Source organism: Melanerpes formicivorus, unplaced genomic scaffold (assembly GCF_026170545.1).
Source record: "Melanerpes formicivorus ecotype bairdi unplaced genomic scaffold, bMelFor1.0.p_v2 SCAF_4, whole genome shotgun sequence".
Lineage (NCBI taxonomy): Eukaryota > Metazoa > Chordata > Aves > Piciformes > Picidae > Melanerpes > Melanerpes formicivorus.
The window spans coordinates 8,344,759-8,362,519 of record NW_027142356.1 but is presented as its reverse complement, the minus strand read 5'-3'; the positions used below and the strand labels follow the sequence as shown (position 1 = coordinate 8,362,519).

At 39.6% G+C, this 17,761-nt stretch overlaps 2 protein-coding genes across 6 annotated transcripts in view; one reads left to right on the top strand and one right to left on the bottom strand.

Annotated features, from left to right (window-relative positions):
* Positions 1 to 1,027, bottom strand: part of AIMP1 (aminoacyl tRNA synthetase complex interacting multifunctional protein 1) — a 33,677-nt gene extending 32,650 nt beyond the window's left edge. The window contains exon 1 of one of the 3 annotated variants that reach the window (XM_068136879.1): positions 766 to 1,027. Coding sequence is in view for 1 of the 3 variants with exons in the window: in XM_068136877.1 (XP_067992978.1) it covers positions 766 to 767 (2 nt within the window). In the remaining 2 variants the exon portion in view is untranslated. The remainder of the gene's footprint in view (positions 1 to 765) is intronic. The other 2 variants (XM_068136878.1, XM_068136877.1) reach the window with 2 other exon arrangements.
* A 114-nt stretch (positions 1,028 to 1,141) lies between these two features.
* TBCK (TBC1 domain containing kinase) overlaps positions 1,142 to 17,761 on the top strand; it is a 97,717-nt gene continuing 81,097 nt past the window's right edge. The window contains exons 1-3 of one of the 3 annotated variants that reach the window (XM_068136873.1): positions 1,142 to 1,306; positions 4,104 to 4,335; positions 6,572 to 6,644. In XM_068136873.1, coding sequence (XP_067992974.1) covers positions 4,143 to 4,335; positions 6,572 to 6,644 — 266 coding nt within the window. In that variant the 5' untranslated portion in view covers positions 1,142 to 1,306; positions 4,104 to 4,142. Of the gene's footprint in view, positions 1,307 to 1,405; positions 1,668 to 3,487; positions 3,759 to 4,103; positions 4,336 to 6,571; positions 6,645 to 17,761 lie in introns of those variants that run through there. The other 2 variants (XM_068136875.1, XM_068136876.1) reach the window with 2 other exon arrangements.

Here is a 17,761-nt window from a genome sequence, read left to right as displayed (position 1 = left end):
CTGAGGATGGACCAAATGGCAATACTCTGTTTTACACTGACATCTATGCAACTGCTTAACGAACATATGCATACTTCTTCTATTTTGGTACATAGTATCTACTTTGCAATCCGTTACAGCCATTACTTTGCAAAGCTCAGTAGATACTTTCCAGATTATTACATAATTTTCTTCAACACCCAACCACTATGACACTCACAAACTGTCATTTCAGCCGACGGCCTGACTAAAGGCACATAAATAATTTCAGAAGAGCCCCTTCACATGTATGGTTCCTTGCCCTAAAGTGCGGTATCTGCATTTCCAACGCCACCCTAAAGCTACAGTGCACATTAAGCTCGACAATTAAATCCTTCATAAGACTTAAGAAACAAAGAAAATAACTCCGTTTCCTACAATTTCAGACACTCATTCTGGCACCCCGCTGCAGAGGAATTCCCCTCTGGGGAACGGCAAAGCCCTCCCTAAGCCCACCCCTGTTAACACACATCCCACAAGTAACGTTCACTCCAGATGCTCCCACACTGCGCCGGTGCCTCGCAGCAAACTACTAAGGCCCTGGCCAGGCTGTGTCTGCCCGCCCCGGCCGGGCCCGCGGGGAGAACCCCAGGGCATCACACGACGACATGGCCCTCCAGTGGTGAGGGGAAGCCGAACAAACCCACCCACGGACGTGCTAGGAGAACGCTGAGGGGGAACAAAGCCACCCTCTCTAAATTGAGCCTCAGCCAGCTCCCTACAGCCCTTTACCAAGAGGCAACTCACATGAACCGAGCCGCCGCCACACACCTTCATCCGCTAAGGGAAAAGGACCCCTTCCTCCGGAACGTCCAACCGAGCGCCTGAGGTTTACAAAGAAGGCACCTCGGAAAGTCTCTCTACCCCCAGGAAGTACACTTTTAACAGCCTAGGCACTCAGCACGTCGTTCTGAGCGCACTGGAAGAGTACACGCACACATACATGGAGGGTGCACACACATGGAGAGGAAGGGTGTTAAAGCTTTTTTTTCCTCCCTTCCCAAACAAAACAGGTTGCTCAGGCATCGCCCTGCATGTCTCCATGCTGGGGTCCTTCCGGCGGCCGGCGGAGCGAAGTGACGTTGCCCTGCGCGCGAGGGAGTGACGCAGTGTTTGAGGGCGGCCGCGCGCCGGCACGGCAGTATTGGTGTGAGTCCTGGCGCTCTCTTGTCTCTGCCAGGTCGCGCCTAGGCCGGCAGCCCCCCGCCAAGGGCAGTCCCTGCCGGTGGCTGTTGGGTAGCGGAGGGGCTGAGGGAACAGCTCATTCGGCCAGTATAGCGGGAGCGAGGTGAGATGAGGTGGGGGCGCAGGGTGGACACTCCCCCTACAGCGCGGTGAGGTGCGATTTGGAAAGCCAGCGCCGCTTCTCATATCTTTGGGCTAGGTTTTGGGTGTAGCGTGTGGAGGGTGTTTCTGGCGCGCTGCTTACAGGTTCTTCGAGATTACCAGGGTTGATCGGGGTTAGCGGCTTTTCTAGCAGTCATTTAGCGTTTATTAAATCTAGTTGTTGGCCAGCTGCGTACAGTGTGTAAATCAAGTGGTAACAAGCCCCACCCCTATGCGCACAAGGATACCCGATGTAGCAGAGCAGGCAAATCGGTTGTAACCTAAAGATGAGCCGGTAAAATATATAACAGGTTTATAGAGAGGTATGGCGATAAGTCTATCTTATGATTAGCTTATGCATTTTCTTCACGCTACCCAAGTGATGTTATTTTTTCCCCACTAGCTAAATGTTCTACATGCAGATAGAAAAGTTGAGGTGTCCATATGTCTGATTAAGGCTGGGTTTCAAATCAGCAGCATCTTAATCTGTATAGTAACATTGTAGGTGCTCTAAACACCACTCTTCTTATGTAGAATACAAAGGCTTTTGTGCATGCAGGACAGAGTTCTTGAAATATGGCTGAGATAGAGAATTTTGTAATATCCCTGATGAATTGTATTTCACTTGAGTAAAGTGATGCTTTAATATCCCTAGAACAATAGGGAAAGTACTTTATATTGATACATTTTATTGAATATTGATATTTTATTGGAATAACTCTTCAAATTTTTATTAGTTACCTGTGCCAAAAACATCATGATACCTGTTTGGGTTTTTTTCCCCAAAATTTGTGTATTTATTGAAGATAAAATGACATTGGAGCCTTCTAAAAATCTGGTCAGCATTTCCTGTTTATCTTGGTCCACAGTATGTGAACGTTGCTGAATTGCTGTAGCTGGAATCTGAAGCAAAATGTTTTTCTACATAGAATTTTTTGGTTTGATAAGAATAATAATGTGGAGTTTGTTTAAAGTATGCCTCAAGTGAGTGTAGTCTATAATTATCTGGCAGAATACTTCTTCTTTCAATGAATGTTTGAGAAGTTAGGAAATTTTGTAAAAAAAAAAAGCTGTTTTGATGTTATGCCCCGGGAGAACAATGTGTATTTTGCATTTTAATACATTTTTATGAATAGCCAAGTGATGACGGGCAGGGGGAAGCAATTTGCGCAGTTTTGATTCTTTGTGAAGTGGCAACACTGCAGCTAAAATTGCAGATTGTGTTTCAATTGCTTTGTCAAATTAGTAATTACTGTAGTTGCAACAGGAATGTTTTCAGACTTAAGAGTTACTGTGAAGGAACTTATAAAATGGCCTACATTGAAAGCACTGTGATTTAATGAGAAACAGTGTAAGCATGGAATGTTCAGGGCACCTGCTCTCCTGAAATTGTTCTCAATTGCTTTAAAAATAATTCATTACTGATTGCATTTATGTTTTAATCCTGCAAAGCTGCCTTTGTGCAAGGGACATTTATACCTGGATGCTCAGAAGGCATGCAGATAACTAGTAGTTTTTAATTAGTAGCAGGTATTCGCATGTGGCTAGTTGCCTTTATTGCTGCACGTGGATGCTTTAGAAACCTAGGATGTGTTTCAGAAGATAGATTTGTTTAGTTTGGTCTGTTTGTATATGCAAAATTTGCTTCTGAGTCCAATTTGTGTGTTTTGATATTTATTTTTTTAGGGCAAAGTTCTTGGTGACCGTTGATTCATAAATACCTTAGCAATGCTGCAGTGAAGAAGTTGTAAATGATGTCTAGAAAATGCTAAATTCTGAAGAAAAAAAAATCTTTGTTCTCTGAGAGCCCTAGGTATTTGATGGAGCAAAAAAGAGTTGCTCTGTAGATGAGGGGCTACCTTTTGTAAAAAGGCAAAACTAGCTACCAAGTGGAAGACTGTCAAAACAGTGCTGATCTAAATATCAAATAACAATTTGTAAAGGTTCTGCCTGTGGTGGATTTTGTGGAGAATGTTGCTTAGTGTTTTTGTGTACTGTAAAGGTTTCTAATGGAGGTAGTGGGCTAGGGAAGACCCTTCAGCAGTGGGATGCAAAACAGGCCTCTTCTGGTCTTCTAGTCTTTATGCCAGACCTGTTTCACAGATGTGATAGACTCCCTCTCATACACAGAATAAATGATACTTTGGGAAAAAAATGCAGTAACTTCAGATGACACTAAAAGACAAGTCTTTGTTTCCTATTCCATCCTTGCTGTTTTGGATTATTAGAATTGAATGTTCAGAATTCAATCCCAAAATGGAATTTATCTTAACTCTCTCTGGTGTTAAAGTAACAAGGCATTCTTTTTGTCTTCCATTTTTTTATTTCAAAGCAATAGGGAAGTTCTGAAGGACATAATTCATTCCTCCAAACCATAAAATTAATGCAATATGTGTCTTTTCAATATAGTGAAGGTGAGTCAAAGGTGTAAAGCTGTGTGCCTTGAACATGAGGAGAATGCATAGCATGCTCCTCTTCTGGCACAGTTTGACTTTGATATGTATTTAAATGTTGTTACTCTATAGCTTTAAATAATAGAAGTGCTATAATATATGGATACTAGATTATCACTAAAGCTGTGGTATTATGAAAGTATGGCCTTCACAAAATGCAAAGTGATATCCTGGAGGTGTTTAAGAGGAGACTGGATGGGGCGCTTGGTGCCATGGTTTAGTTGATTAGATGGTGTTGGGTGATTGGTTGGACTTGGTGTTCTCAAAGGTCTTTTCCATCCTTTTTAATTCTATTCTCTTTTTAAGGAATACAAATTGCTTCAAGGGGCTTAAGACTCTGTGAAGATGTTTCCTTTGAAAGACACCGTGATGGGTGCTTCCACCTTCTTTGCCTCTGCTCTGCCACATGATGTTTGTGGAAGTAACGGCCTTCCTCTGACACCTAACTCCATTAAAATTTTGGGGAGATTTCAAATCCTCAAAACAATCACCCATCCCAGGCTCTGCCAGTATGTTGACATAACCAGAGGTAAACATGGTGAGTACCTGTATAATGAGGAATTTTATGTACACTTGCAGTTTTATTTTTTTGACAGTATATCTGAAATTGAGCAGGATGTTGCTTTTACAGCGCACAAAAGTGGATGTTTTTCAGTCTCAAAGTGACAGTCTGCCTTTTCTGTGGCTGACAGTACTGGTGGTGCTTTTGTTTCTTCAGAGTCAAGGTAGAGGTCAGCTGTCTGTCCTCTTGTATGTTATGAAAACTGATAAAAGCTAAGAACTGTCCTCCTTTTCTATCTTTGTGTAAGATTCTTGAACATGATTTCTGTGCCATACTGTTTTGTGGGACATTGAAATGCATGTGTCATTGACGGTGAACTTCTACACCCATGTTCTAATCTTGTGAACATTCTCATGGGATGGTTGTGTTTCTTGTACTTGATTTGCAGCTGGTTTTGTTGTTTCAGTCATCTCATGTCTTGGTTGCAAGCTTCCTTTATTTATCCCCTTATGTTTGTTTGGTTTGGTTTCTTGTTTGTTTTCTGTTTTAAATCATCTTCTAGCTTTTTAAGATCTCCCACACTAACAGTTAATTTATTCTAGTACAGATATGTTCTTTTTGTTTAACCATTATCACACATTGTCATCTCAAGCAAGGCTGCAGTTGTTATTCTGCTGCAAGTTCCCCAGGAGGATACAAAAGGGTTGTGACTCTTGTGGCAATTTTAAGTGGTTGCCAATTTTAACTTTTAAATCGACAGTGGTCCAATGTAAAAGTGCATTTTAGGTACCTCTTCAGTTAGCTACAGGATCTCATAAAATGGAGAAAATTTTTTTTCTCTTAGAATGCAGTATGGTAGAATTTTTCAGGTTTTCAGAGTATGAGGACATTGTCAGCTCCAAACACTGAAATATCCTGTGGGGCAGGGGTTCTGTGTGTGTTCTCATTTGCTCCAAACTCAGAAGCTTTTCATTTTCTGCAATAAGGAGATCTGGAAAGCTTATTTATTTTCATCTTGTTTTGCTACTACCTCTTTAAACTGAAACTGTGATTTTTCTTACAATACTGTTTGGGATGAAAGGCTGAAAAACAACATCAGCAAACATAATGTTGAATATATAGAAGATCTGGTTAAATAGGGAAACATGGCTTTTTTTCATAAAGAGGAGTCCCTAACATGGAAGTTTATGAATGTGTATAAATATGAAAGAGAAGACATCTTCTGATAATCAAAGTAACTTGAAGGATAGCAAATAAAATGTCTAACCGTGAAGTCAGGACACTGTTCTGTTTCTACTAGTTAGAATAGCAATTAATCACTTTCGGGTAATAGGGCAAAATGGGTGGCAAATTTTGTCATTCTAATCCTGAAAGAATTTTTTTGTTTGTCAATCCTATGCATAGTGATTTGATGTTATTTTTCTTGTAAACGTCAGTTTCTACTCTTACAAAGAAACAGAAAAGCAACAAAACCCCTGCATTTGATGTTTATGTTCCCCTCAAAAGACCTTCAGAAGGGAAATGCAAAAGAAATAGAAAATCATTGAAATTGATTTTTTGTAGTTCAGTGTGATTTGGTTTTATATCTGAACACTCACCTAGTAGTGAGTAGAAGCCTGGCTTCTTCAGACGTTTTCACACGCTTGTGTAAGGTCTTACACCTTTGTCTTTTCCTGCTATATAATTGTTGCCTTCAGTGCAACAATTGTTTTGTCTTTTCCTCTGTATCCAGAGCCATGTGGGACCACTGCACATCTTATAGCTAGTTGTTGGGCAAGAGGTGCTAGAGCTAGTAATCTGGTTAGCCCATGAGGACTGGAACTTCTGTGCTCACTGAGTCCCTTTTGTCAAAGCTGGTGTTACTTCGAGTCTCTTGCTCATCAACCCAGCCACAGATTTCTGCCAACTTGTAAATGTTTATCTTTTTTGAAATATCTGTTCTTAATTTGACTGACATTGTGTGAGGAGCTCATCGTTTATTAGGAGGTTACTGCATGGATGGATGGATTAACAGTGCTTTGCCTGAGGAAACAGCAAAGATAATCTGCTGTATCTTATAAATAAAAGTGATGGTGATCTCAAAGGTCTTTTCCAACCTGGTATTATTATACCAACCTCTTATATTATCCAGCATTTAATTATATGTAATTTTCTTTCCAATGCATGTCAAAATAATTTCTTCCTAAGAGGTAGGCTGAGAAGTTTATACTCCCATTGTCTCCCTTGAATTACAGTCCTCTTATGTTGGGGTTTTGGATTTTTTTTCAATTAGAAAGACTGGTTGTGGCAGCTGAACACTGTGAAAAGAGTCTGGAAGATTTGCTGCGAGAGAGAAAGCCAGTCAGGTAAGGTGTCCACCTAAAGTTGGATTCACTCACCATAATGTCATCTGTGTCAAACTCCTAGACCTTTTTTTGACTTCTAGTGATTTATATAAATTTTACTTTGTTGAAACTTAACCTAAAAATACTGTTTGTCAACTAAAGCACTTGCCTGAAAGGAGGCATACTTGTTTCCATATGATTCTGAAAGGCAGAAGAGTTATGCTTGTAACTGATAAAATCTTAAACTGGTAAAATCATAACTCATAACTCATAAAATCATATCTGTCTTATATTAGTAGTTTTGGTTTGGTGTTGGTTTTTTTTTGTTTTAAATAACAATCACATGCATGACAGGTTAAATACCTTCCTAAGAATTCATTTGACGTTTGTATGTGTGACACATGAGGAAATAAAATTTTCACTTGAAAGAACAGAATCTGTTGTGCATTTTTTTCATATGCAGAAATGTAGTAATTTGCTACCTAAAAAGCGAACAGGATGTCAGATACATATGCCAGGGTGCTAACAACCAATTTGAGTTTGGGTTAACAAAGTCACTTTGGCAAGGTTTTGCTCAAAACCAAGTTGAAAGGCTGGATATCAAGAACATTTACTTACACTCTAGGATGTATATAATAGTAAACTGTCTATTTATGAAGTGGCCTGTTGGCATAAATATTATCTAACATGGAAATTGTGAAGAGGCAAGGCGTTGTAGACTAACTGGTTATTTCCAAAACACACAAATATATGAATATAAAACACAGAGAAATCCAAAGTCTCTTCATTGTAGTTTCTGAAAAGTTTATAGCGGACATTAGATCTAATCTCTCCTGAGATTCATGTAAGCGTAGCGATCGTGATTACTCAGTAAAATAGGCAACAAATTTTTATCTCTTTCCAGTTAGCATTACAAAAATCTAATTTGGGGTGAGCCCTTGTAAGATGCCTAAAGGGAGTAATACTGGATCTGTAGCCTTTAGAGACTTGCAACCCCCGAACAAAATGCTGACAATGTTGTCTGGCTTCCTTTTTTTTCTTGAGACGGGGGTGTATTTATTACAGCCCTTCACACAGTTTTGCATCAGGTACTTAGGGAAAGTTCCAGAAATAGTTGAATGATTAGAAACTCTTACTTCCTTTTTCATTCAGTTCTCCCACCGTTTCTAAAACATTTATATCTGGGTGTCAGATGAGAAGCAGCTCAGACTCCTGCCTCTTGATTGGCTTTGACAAAGTGGGCTTGTAGCTGCTGTAATTTGCTTTGAAATGCTGATACAGTGTACTTATATAGATTCTCTAAGAACTTGTGTGATTTAATCTTGCAATGTTAGAATTGGAAGGGGCAAGATGTCCTTTTCTGAGGCAGGGAAAAAAATTCTGTATCATAATTGTGTAAGCAGAACTTTGTCAAGTAACAGTGGCGGTCTGTATACACACCCATTATGTCCCTCTCTACTAGCATGTGTTTTGTGGCATTCAGAAAGACTTCTGAGGCATTTTTAGACAATTTGCTCAGGTATACCACTTTGGGTTTTGACATGCTGAGACAAATGACTTGGTTTGTGACAATTACCTCAGCTATATGGATTGTGAATTTGTTGAGAGTAGATGTATAAGGCCTGACTTAAATTTTTACTCTTAGCTTCAGAGAGTTTTCCAACTATCTGTTGTTTCTTTTAAGGAGGCAATTGGGATTTCTTCAGGAAGTTGGAGCACTTTGGGTATAGGGCTAAAATATAGCCTGTATGTATGTTCATAGCTTTAGGAGACATTAGTGATTCATCTACTGTAAATTATAGTATTTGCAGTAGTAGCTAAAAGAGAAATTATTTTCACATCAAAGTTTCTTGCAAGACCGATGCTTTCCCTCTACTCCTGTTTTGTGTTTGGGGTTTGTTTTGTTTGTTTTGGTTTGGTTTTGTTTGTTTATGAAAACATTCTTTTCTGGTTCTTTTGCAAGGCCCATAGATTTCCAGAAATTACTTGGATGGGCCAATTCCCAGTTACTGGTTCTGTCATTTATCTATACCAGTTGCCTTTGGTGGGAGGTATCTGGCTTTTCCTGCGCCTTTGGGTTCTGTTGGTCAGTGGTAGCATAGCTGGTTACACATCCAGAGCTGATGTGTGTGCTATTGCAATTAATTTTATGAACTGTTTATGGAATGTGAGAAGCTGGTTTCTAGATTAATTTTCCTTATGTCTGCCAGTAACCCAAGTCCTTTGCACCTGTACCATAAGCTGATGTAAAATTGGCAGGAAATCTTCTATTAGTGTTGAAATTCAAGACATTACATTATGGATTGTCTATCTTTCCATACATACTGGAAAACAGGCCATACAGCTGTTTGGTTGTTACTTGCAGTTAATCTTTCCTGAAGCCATGCATCAGGTGTAGCATACATTCCTGAATATATGAATTATATGTGAAAGACAAAAAAGGCAGTGCAGTTCTTTGTTCAGTTAACCTCAGAGTTTCACCAAGTCTTCTAATTCTGAAAAATCACTTCCATGTAGGGGCCCAATACTGAAAGTCAGAGCTCTAGCCATTTGCTTCATCTGCTCTATCACACTGCAGTAAGTCATTCGACTAAGCATGCCACCAAAAATTTTCTACAACTTGGATTTGCACTGTGTTCAGGAATGCATGCATTACCTAACAGTACTTTGACAGCAGTCTCTGGGAATTACAGAGATGATTTGTCTTTGTTCTCAAGGTTAACATGTTCAATTTCACTTTTTAAGTGCAGATAAGTATTTGGTAATTTATAGCCAGATTACTTTTTTTTTGGTGATGCATATTTGGGATCCTAGAAGGAGCATATGCTGCTGTTAGTAGAACCTCAGGTAAACTTCAGGAGCTCTCAGATGGATGAAATAAGTTGACTCTTTGCAGTTCTTGCCAGAAGTAACTGGATGCAGAGAAGGAATTGAATACAACTCTTTACAGTTTTCTCTGTTTCATTCACAGGGTAGCCATGTGGACATTGTAACTACAATTACTGCTTCTAAAAGTGTCATTAATTCCTGTTTTCTTCACTGTGCCAACATAGGGCAGCACAATAATAACAGGGGAGCTCTTTTGGAATTGTGTGCCACAGGAAACTCGGGCTCCAACCATGGATAAGAGTGTTAGGATAGGATAGGGTAAGAATTTTAGTCATATATCCCTTTATTTGCCAAACCACTCTCTGTTGTCCTTTCTGTGAGAGATTATAGCCTGCGTCACTCTTCTCTGCTTATTTATTCCCAGTTTATTGTCCTGTTTGTTGTTACAAAGTATGCACTTAATTCTAGTTTATAGCAGTCACGTTGGTGCAAAATCAGCTCTCTGAAGTATGTCCTGGAGTCAATTAAATGTTTAAAGGGCAAGGAATTTACCTGTGTAGTCAAGAAAAAGTAGTAAATACCTGGTTTAAGCTCGTAATAGTTTACTGCTGTTCAGAGATTTGGAAATGTGTCTTGGTCTGGCAGATTTCCTCATGTCTTCTTGCACATGCAAGGATTTTTTTTTTTTACTTGGGATTAACTTGAAAATAAGTAACAAAAAAATATCATGGGTAGAAGGTTTGTACTTACAGACTCACTAAGGCTACTTTGTGTGTTTGTGGCAGTCAGTGTTTTACCGGATTTTCAAAGTTGCTAGTTATTTTTAGCACTGTTGATACCACAGACCCACATGTAACATGGGCATTTGTTTTTAAGGTTCTCCATCTTTTAAACACATTCCCAGCAACTCCTTTGGGATGCTTCTTTAGGCTGTCAAAGGAGTTATTTTCTCTGCTCCTGTGCAGTTATAATAGAGTTGTGAACTTTTTCTTTTCTCTCATACTTGAAGTCTGTTTTTTCTTTGAAGAAGTTGATCTGTGCTTACATTCATCATAATAAAAATTCCAGCAAGTGCTGACATTGAGCAGACTTTTGGCACTTACAGTAGACTGTCTTGATTGGTCTTGAGTTTGTGGCTAGGGCATTCTAAGCCTGTTCCTTTCTTCAATAAAATATAGTTGTTGTATGTTTTGGAAGTCATGGTTTTGAAAAATTACTAGTGAACCATCAGAGATACAAGGTATGGTTTGTTATACATGGAGCATTTGATGGGAAGCAGACCATGTCTGCAGCTGTTTACTAGTTTAGAGAAAACATGATCTGACTGATTTGGATGAGTACATTTTATTTGGCTATATTAAACAGTTGTCTGCTCATTGATTGCATTAGATTTTTTTCAAGTCATCCTTGCTGTTAATGTGCCTTTGGCGAACTTTGAACTCCATTACAGAAGAGATTACAAGATGGGGAGAAAACCCACAATTTTTGAATAGCCAAGGATTCTTCAAAAATACTTTAAGACAGGTGAAAGTCATCAAAAGGCTGAAAGTTTTACATAATTTGACTTGAAGAGCTGCATATGAGCAGGACTTCAAGGGCTGAGTGTATTCTGCTTTGAATCAAGCCTGTGTTGGAATTTCACATGAGAGATCCATATGTTGTAATGAGGCTGCATTTAGGCAGGATAAATGATGAAGTAGTAAAATGAAGTAGCATTAATAAACAAACAAAAAAGTGGGTGTTGTTTTTCCCCTAAGCATGTGTTAGAGTCCATAGTTAGGGCATTTAGTATCTGTAGAGTTCTCCTTTAGGTTTCTTTTTTTTGTCAATGCTTCTGTTCCAAAATTCTGATGAAGACTTAGTCTTAAGTCCAGACTTTGATATATTGTCCAATGATGTTTCATATAGGAGATTTTTATATTTCTATAAGTACTTTTTAAACTGACTGCAAATCTTCCTGTAGTGTTCCTTTTGGCACGGGTTGTCTCCTGTGACTGCCTTTCCCTTCACAATAAGAAAATGATTGAGTGGAATGGGAAAGGGATATGGCTTTCACAAGGTGGCTGAGGTGAGCATTTATTGCTTGTCATGTCTGAGTGACTTCTTTAGGTATGGAACTTGTTTAGTTGGCTGCAATATTTGATGGCAGCACCAAGACATTTCAGAACATGTATCTGTGTCTCCCTTACATGTGAAATGTAATAGTGAGTGCATGCTTGTTCCTTATCTTTCTCCCTTCTGGGATGAATGGCAACAGAGGAGTCTTACTCTTTCAGATGATGATAATCTCTGCCTCTAGCCATTAGAAAGTAGATACACTGGGTGTATCTTACAAAGTCTGTAGACATGGAACAAGTACATAGGCATTCTATTTCACTCCTCTGCTCTACCGTGCTTCTTTTCCGGCTGCTTGTAGACACTTTGTACAGATTTCCGTGCTAAAAGCAGTACTAAAGATCTTGAGCTGAAGATGAGTTATGCTCAGTTAATTGAGAACAAAAGTAGTGGAGAGTTCAGAGTCTTTCACATCTAGTGTTAAGAGGATGTTGAGTTTCTCTTGAAGAGATCAGACCAGACACCATCCTCAGCGGGAGGGTGGCTTCATCCTGTGGAGATATTTCTGCAAGGAAGTCTATAGGGATCAGTATTAAAATTCCGTTCTGTGCACATGAGCAAACTGCTACTAATGAGCTAATGGCTGAAAAACCAAATGTCACATTTGTACTGTGCAAATCTCACTGGATTTAAGCCACATTATTAATCTTAATGTTGATTTATGATAGTTATGTTTTCGAAGAAAAATTTCCTGTAGACTGCGAGAGCAAGATGTGGTTACTATAGGATTGCTTTAACTCAATACAGCATTTGGCACTTCATCCTGCTTTAAGGAAGGAAAAAAAGCAAGTGTTTTTAAAGTGCAAGTTTTTGCATTTGGAACTACTGAGCAATGTCTTCAGGGATAGCATTTGTCACTAATTAGGGATCAGACAGCTGGTTTATTTTGATGCACCGATATGCATGCAAACATCTCTGACGTCATTGTGGTTTGATATCATTCGTGCATATAGATGCTCTCTCTTTGGGTTAAAGCTCTTGTACTTCAGAGTGCGTATAACACTGCTTTCAGTCCAAGCTAGCTGCTTTCCTGCCTAGAAGCTCTACTAGTCCCATACTATCCCTACATCAGTGTTGTGCCAGACTTGAAATGTTAGATTCACAGAACATAATGTTACAAGAAGCATCATACAGCACCTTTTTCCTCACCCTGCAGTTTTATGGGCACCATATCCTGAGCACGGCACTAATCAAACAGGATTGCTTGGCTTCTAAACCAACAAGACCTTCAGATGGACAAATGAACATGTGGATTTGTGCATGCATTAACAGCTAAAGATGTAGCAGGGAATTGGAGATTGCTATGGTAGGAGTGTTTGGAAGGCTGTTGAACCAGGCTAGTTTTAAAGTCTGAAATGTAATTTAATTCGGTAACAACATAGTTCTTGCTAAAGGTCAAGTCATTCATGCTATTAATCATCACTGTGTACACTAAACTGTTTAACACATGTTGTAAATTAGCTGTGAGTCTGCAGTGCCATGGGGCTGATGCTGTTAACTGTGTAGCTGTGGCTCTTGGTGACTTTTGGAAGTTAAGATGGTCAGGCTTCAGAGATCTTTATGTGAAGTAAAACTGAGCATAGACAGTTCTTTCTTCTGCTATTATTTAATGCCTGATATTTTTGTTAGCACCACTCTCCAGCCTCTTACAAGGAGTGGCCTCCTGTACTTACAGTACTGCTTGCTTTGTTTTACCAGTAATCCTTAAGCATTTGCAAATATATTCTGGGTACTTACCCGCTGTGCTTCCCTTGGCCTTTTTTCAGGCAACTCGTGTTGTATGGGTATCTCATACATGCAACTATATCCACCCCTTTCATCACATCTCTCACGAGTTTCAAGGAAATTTAACACTAATTATATACTGATAAATACATTTATAATTGATAGTCACAGGCATCCACTTTGGCTCCACTTCAGTATTTTGTTTCTCTAGATAGGTGCTTCCTGCCTGCTGTGATGACGTGTACTGGCATATAGATCAAAGTGATGCACTTCTAATGCCTTTTGGAATAGTAGTTGTTAGCTGTGAAATTCCTAACAGCACCATTGCTTATTGGCCTAGTTGCAATGTCCCTTTGATCATCTGTGCTTGCAGATTGTTCTTCTCTTGGAACTTGCTGTTCTGCTTCACTTTTGAGTAGCATCCTGTACTATTGATAGAGGGATCCAGGTTTTTGAGCTAACCACGTATGGCTTGTAACTTGAGATGCTAGTTGTTCAAGTGTGGTAGGGCCAAGTTCTTTGTTAAAAGAACACTGTTGGAAAGACTACTGATTTACAGGAAGTGCCTGGCTTTCAAAGAGCTGTGCACTGGTACATTTCTTGTTCATGGCTTTGAAATTGTATTGCACCTTTATAAAATGGGCAGAGAGTTAAGTAGGAATGCGGCTTTTTGCGAATAGAATAGAATAAACCAGGTTGGAAGACACCTTCAAGACCATCACATCCAACCTATCAACTAATCCAACACCACCTAATCAACTAACCCATGCAACCAAGCACCCTGTCAAGTCTCCTCCTGAACACCTCCAGCGATGGCGATTCCACCACCTCCCTGGGCGGCCCATTCCAATGGCCAATCACACTCTCTGTGTAAAACTTCCTCCTGACCTCCAGCCTGAACCTCCCCTGGCACAGCCTGAGACTGTGTCCTCTTGTTCAGGTGCTGGTTGCCTGGGAGAAGAGACCAACCTTCGCCTGTCTACAACCTCCCTTAAGGTAGTTGTAGAGAGCAGTAAGGTCACCCCTGAGTCTCCTCTTCTCCAGGCTAAGCAACCCCAGCTCCCTCAACCTCTCTTCATAGGGCTTGTGCTCCAAACCCCTCACCAACTTCGTTGCCCTTCTCTGGACTCGTTCCAGCAAGACAACATTCTTCCTAAACTGAGGGGCCTATCATGCAGAGATGCCTGAAGTGCAGCCTTCCTCTCAAAGGCTGAGAAATTTATAAAGGGATGCTTTAGTGCAGTTTTCTGAAGTTTTAAGTGCTTTTCCTGCTGTTCTCTAACTTCTAAAATTATAGCATGCTTAGTTATCAGTCCTACTAATAGCTGTATTTATTTGAGTTACTGCTTATTTTTGTTTCTTTGAGCTTACTTTCCTTTTTTTAAAATAGTTTCTTTTTGTAAAAGTTAATTGTCTTCTAGCGTGTTAGCTCTGCAGCTACTCTGTCAAGTAGTCAACAGGCCTGCCCTGCCCTCTTGGTTTTATTTCTAATTGGCAGTGCTTCACAGAACTGCAGAAATGAATAACCAAAAATCAATCCTGTCTGGCTGCAAGAACAGCATTATTTATTGTTAGCTAGTCACGATTTCTAGAGCTGTCAGTTTAGTTCATATTGCTACACAGCTGCAACCATCTTAACTGTATTAATAGCTAGACTTCATTTTCAGCATTTCTTTAAAAAAGTATTAATTAAAAGGATTCTTCATGAGGTTTTGTTGTTCCACCTGGAGCAGCACAGAAAGACTTGAGAGACTGCACCCCATTGTATAATGAAGTTAGAGACTCAGCGCTTCTGTTGCAGTGGGAAGGAGAGAGTTGGCATGGCTAACATTAAGCAAAATTCGGTTCTCATGCCATAGGTAAAAGTTTTCCATAAAAATCAAGTAAATGATGCTGTTATCTATGGTAACCTTAAATGGGAGAAAGCATCCCTGTGATATTAAAATGTCTGCTTAATATCTGCCCTCAGATACAATTGCGCAAGAGTCCTCTCCACCCTGAGTGGTTAACCATATATGCTCCTTGGCTGTGGTGGAAGAAGCTGTGGACAGTTTGCAGCTCAGATCATTGCCCCCTGCTTATGCCCTGGTGCTGTAGGTAGGAGTTCATACACAAAGCTGGCTGAGGCTGGCAGCTGGCTTAGGTGGTTAGGGACAGCCTGTAGGTGCTGTGCTCCCCTTGGCCCACACTGCTAGACTGTATTTCTGGAATCCAATAGCATAGGTTACTACAGATGAGGTAAAAAAGCCTTGGATAACCAACTGTAAGAAAAAGAATCTGTCTTAGTTTATCTCCATTAGCAAGTAATGTGGACCAGTAGGAACAGTTCTGTAAAGCTATACATCTTTTAGGGGTGCTGATTCCATATATTACCCAATGTATTTCAATGCATACACTTAGTATGGACCAACAACTGTATAATATAGGAATGAAAGCCCCCGCTGAAAGACTTAACCAAGGCATTGCTTCTAAATAAAATCTCTTTAACTTTTTCTTTGTAAATAGTATCATTTTAAGCAAAAACTTCTTGGAAAGTGTCCTTTTAGTAATGCTACCTCAAAACAATTACTCTGTATGCAGTTGAAAACATGACAAGACCTTTAGTCTTGTAATGATATAGTTGCAGAGTTGTTCCTAAGAGCAAACACAGATTTTATCCCATTCCCCATCAGCATTAAAACTTAAAAATGTTGCTGTCTTCATCTGTGTTTCTGAAGAAATCATGATGTGATACTGGTCTTTGTAGCAGAGAATCCTCAGCCTTAGGAAATCACAGATAGCTTTATAAAGTGGATAAAAGTTTACAGCTTCCATTTAATGAGGCTTGAGTTCTGTCTGGGTAAAGACAGGAGAAGGACAGTAGGTGCCCAGTGATGCTGTTGTTTGATATGTACGTGGATGTGCCTTTAAGAAAATGTTTCTCATCTGGCCTTGGTGTATAGAAGGAAGCTGCACTCAGTTAACAGGAGCACAGTAAGGCAGTTCTGGTACTATCCTTCCACCCAGCCCACTTCCCATTTTTTTCATGGCAAAGACTATACTAGCAAATGCTGTGTGCTTAATGAGAGAAGGCAGAAAAGCAGTGATGAAATTAATCAGCCGTATCCTGTCAGCAAACCTTGAAAAGCAGTAGTTCTGAGTGACTAATGCAAGTAGTGCTGAGACTTTGCTGACTTCATGGAATAGCTACTGAACAAGGACATAAGTGTCTATTTTAATTGTAGTATTGAAAGATTTGCCTAACTTTTGGATATTCGTTGGGTAGACTAACAAGCCAAGATGGATGGTTTGGTTTAATTACTCTGTGAAGTTGTCCTTTACCTGTGCCTTCATTCATTATTTTATGAACTGTTTTATCATACAAGTTGAGACCTTCATAAAAATGTAACATCATTTGTGTTACTTCTGAAGTCATGCTTGCAGTTTATAACTTGAAATAAGGAATGAAAGCACTTTGAGTTTCCTCAGATGAGTAATATGAACTTGTTGAAAATACCCTGTGTGAAATACCTTTGTGGATGACTTAAGAGACTTCCTGAAGACTCTGCCTATAAATGTCTTTTGCTTTTTCCTTATATTCTCTGCATGTTGCATTCCCTTCCAGTTCATTTCATTCTGATAATGTGAATGCATTTCCAAGTAAATTGGCAGTGTTTATAACCTCAGTCCCTAGTGCCATTTTTTTTAATCAAACACATAATAAAGTGCTAAATAAACCATTCCCACCTGCATCAAACTCTTTATGTTTTGTATAGGGTATTTTGTAATTTATTTACCCAGGAAGACCCAGTTTATCTTCACATCTGGTTCTCAACCCAGTCCTGCTTTTTATCCAGTTTTCCAGCTGGTTAACTGAGGCATAAGGAGGTCAGATGGCTTTCTTGAGGTCAGTGTAGTGATTGTCTCAGCTGGGATTATACCCAAACTTTATTCTTTGCTGTAATCACTTGGCCACACCACTCCTAACCAGTCCATCCACTTTGTTGGCTGTAATGGAACTAACTGCAAATGTCATTTTCTTTGTTTTATAGTTTTGCTTGTATTGAAATACTGTCACATTTATGAGAAACATTACATCTGTTCACAACCTGGTCCTGTTCTACTTTGAACAGACAGAATCTTTTGTGATGAATCGCCTTCCTGAGCTCCAAATGCATGTTAGTTTCCCAAGTTGTGGGGTAGTGTTTGATGGCATTGCTGGTTTGTGTTGCTCTGGTGTGCCTCCTTAGGGCAGACCCTGTCTGACACTCCTCTCTGGAAGAGAAACCCGTATTTTTGCTCCCATTATCAGTGCCATACGATTCTGAAGACTCTGCTGAGATTCTCTTCCTTTAGAGTTTACTTGTTCAAAGCAATGATATAATGGTAGAACAAGATACAGAGATTTAATCAAGGACTTCTTTAAGCATACATTTCTGTGTATGTATCCATGAGTTGTAAGTGTGGGGAAAGAGAGATTTTTGGAACAT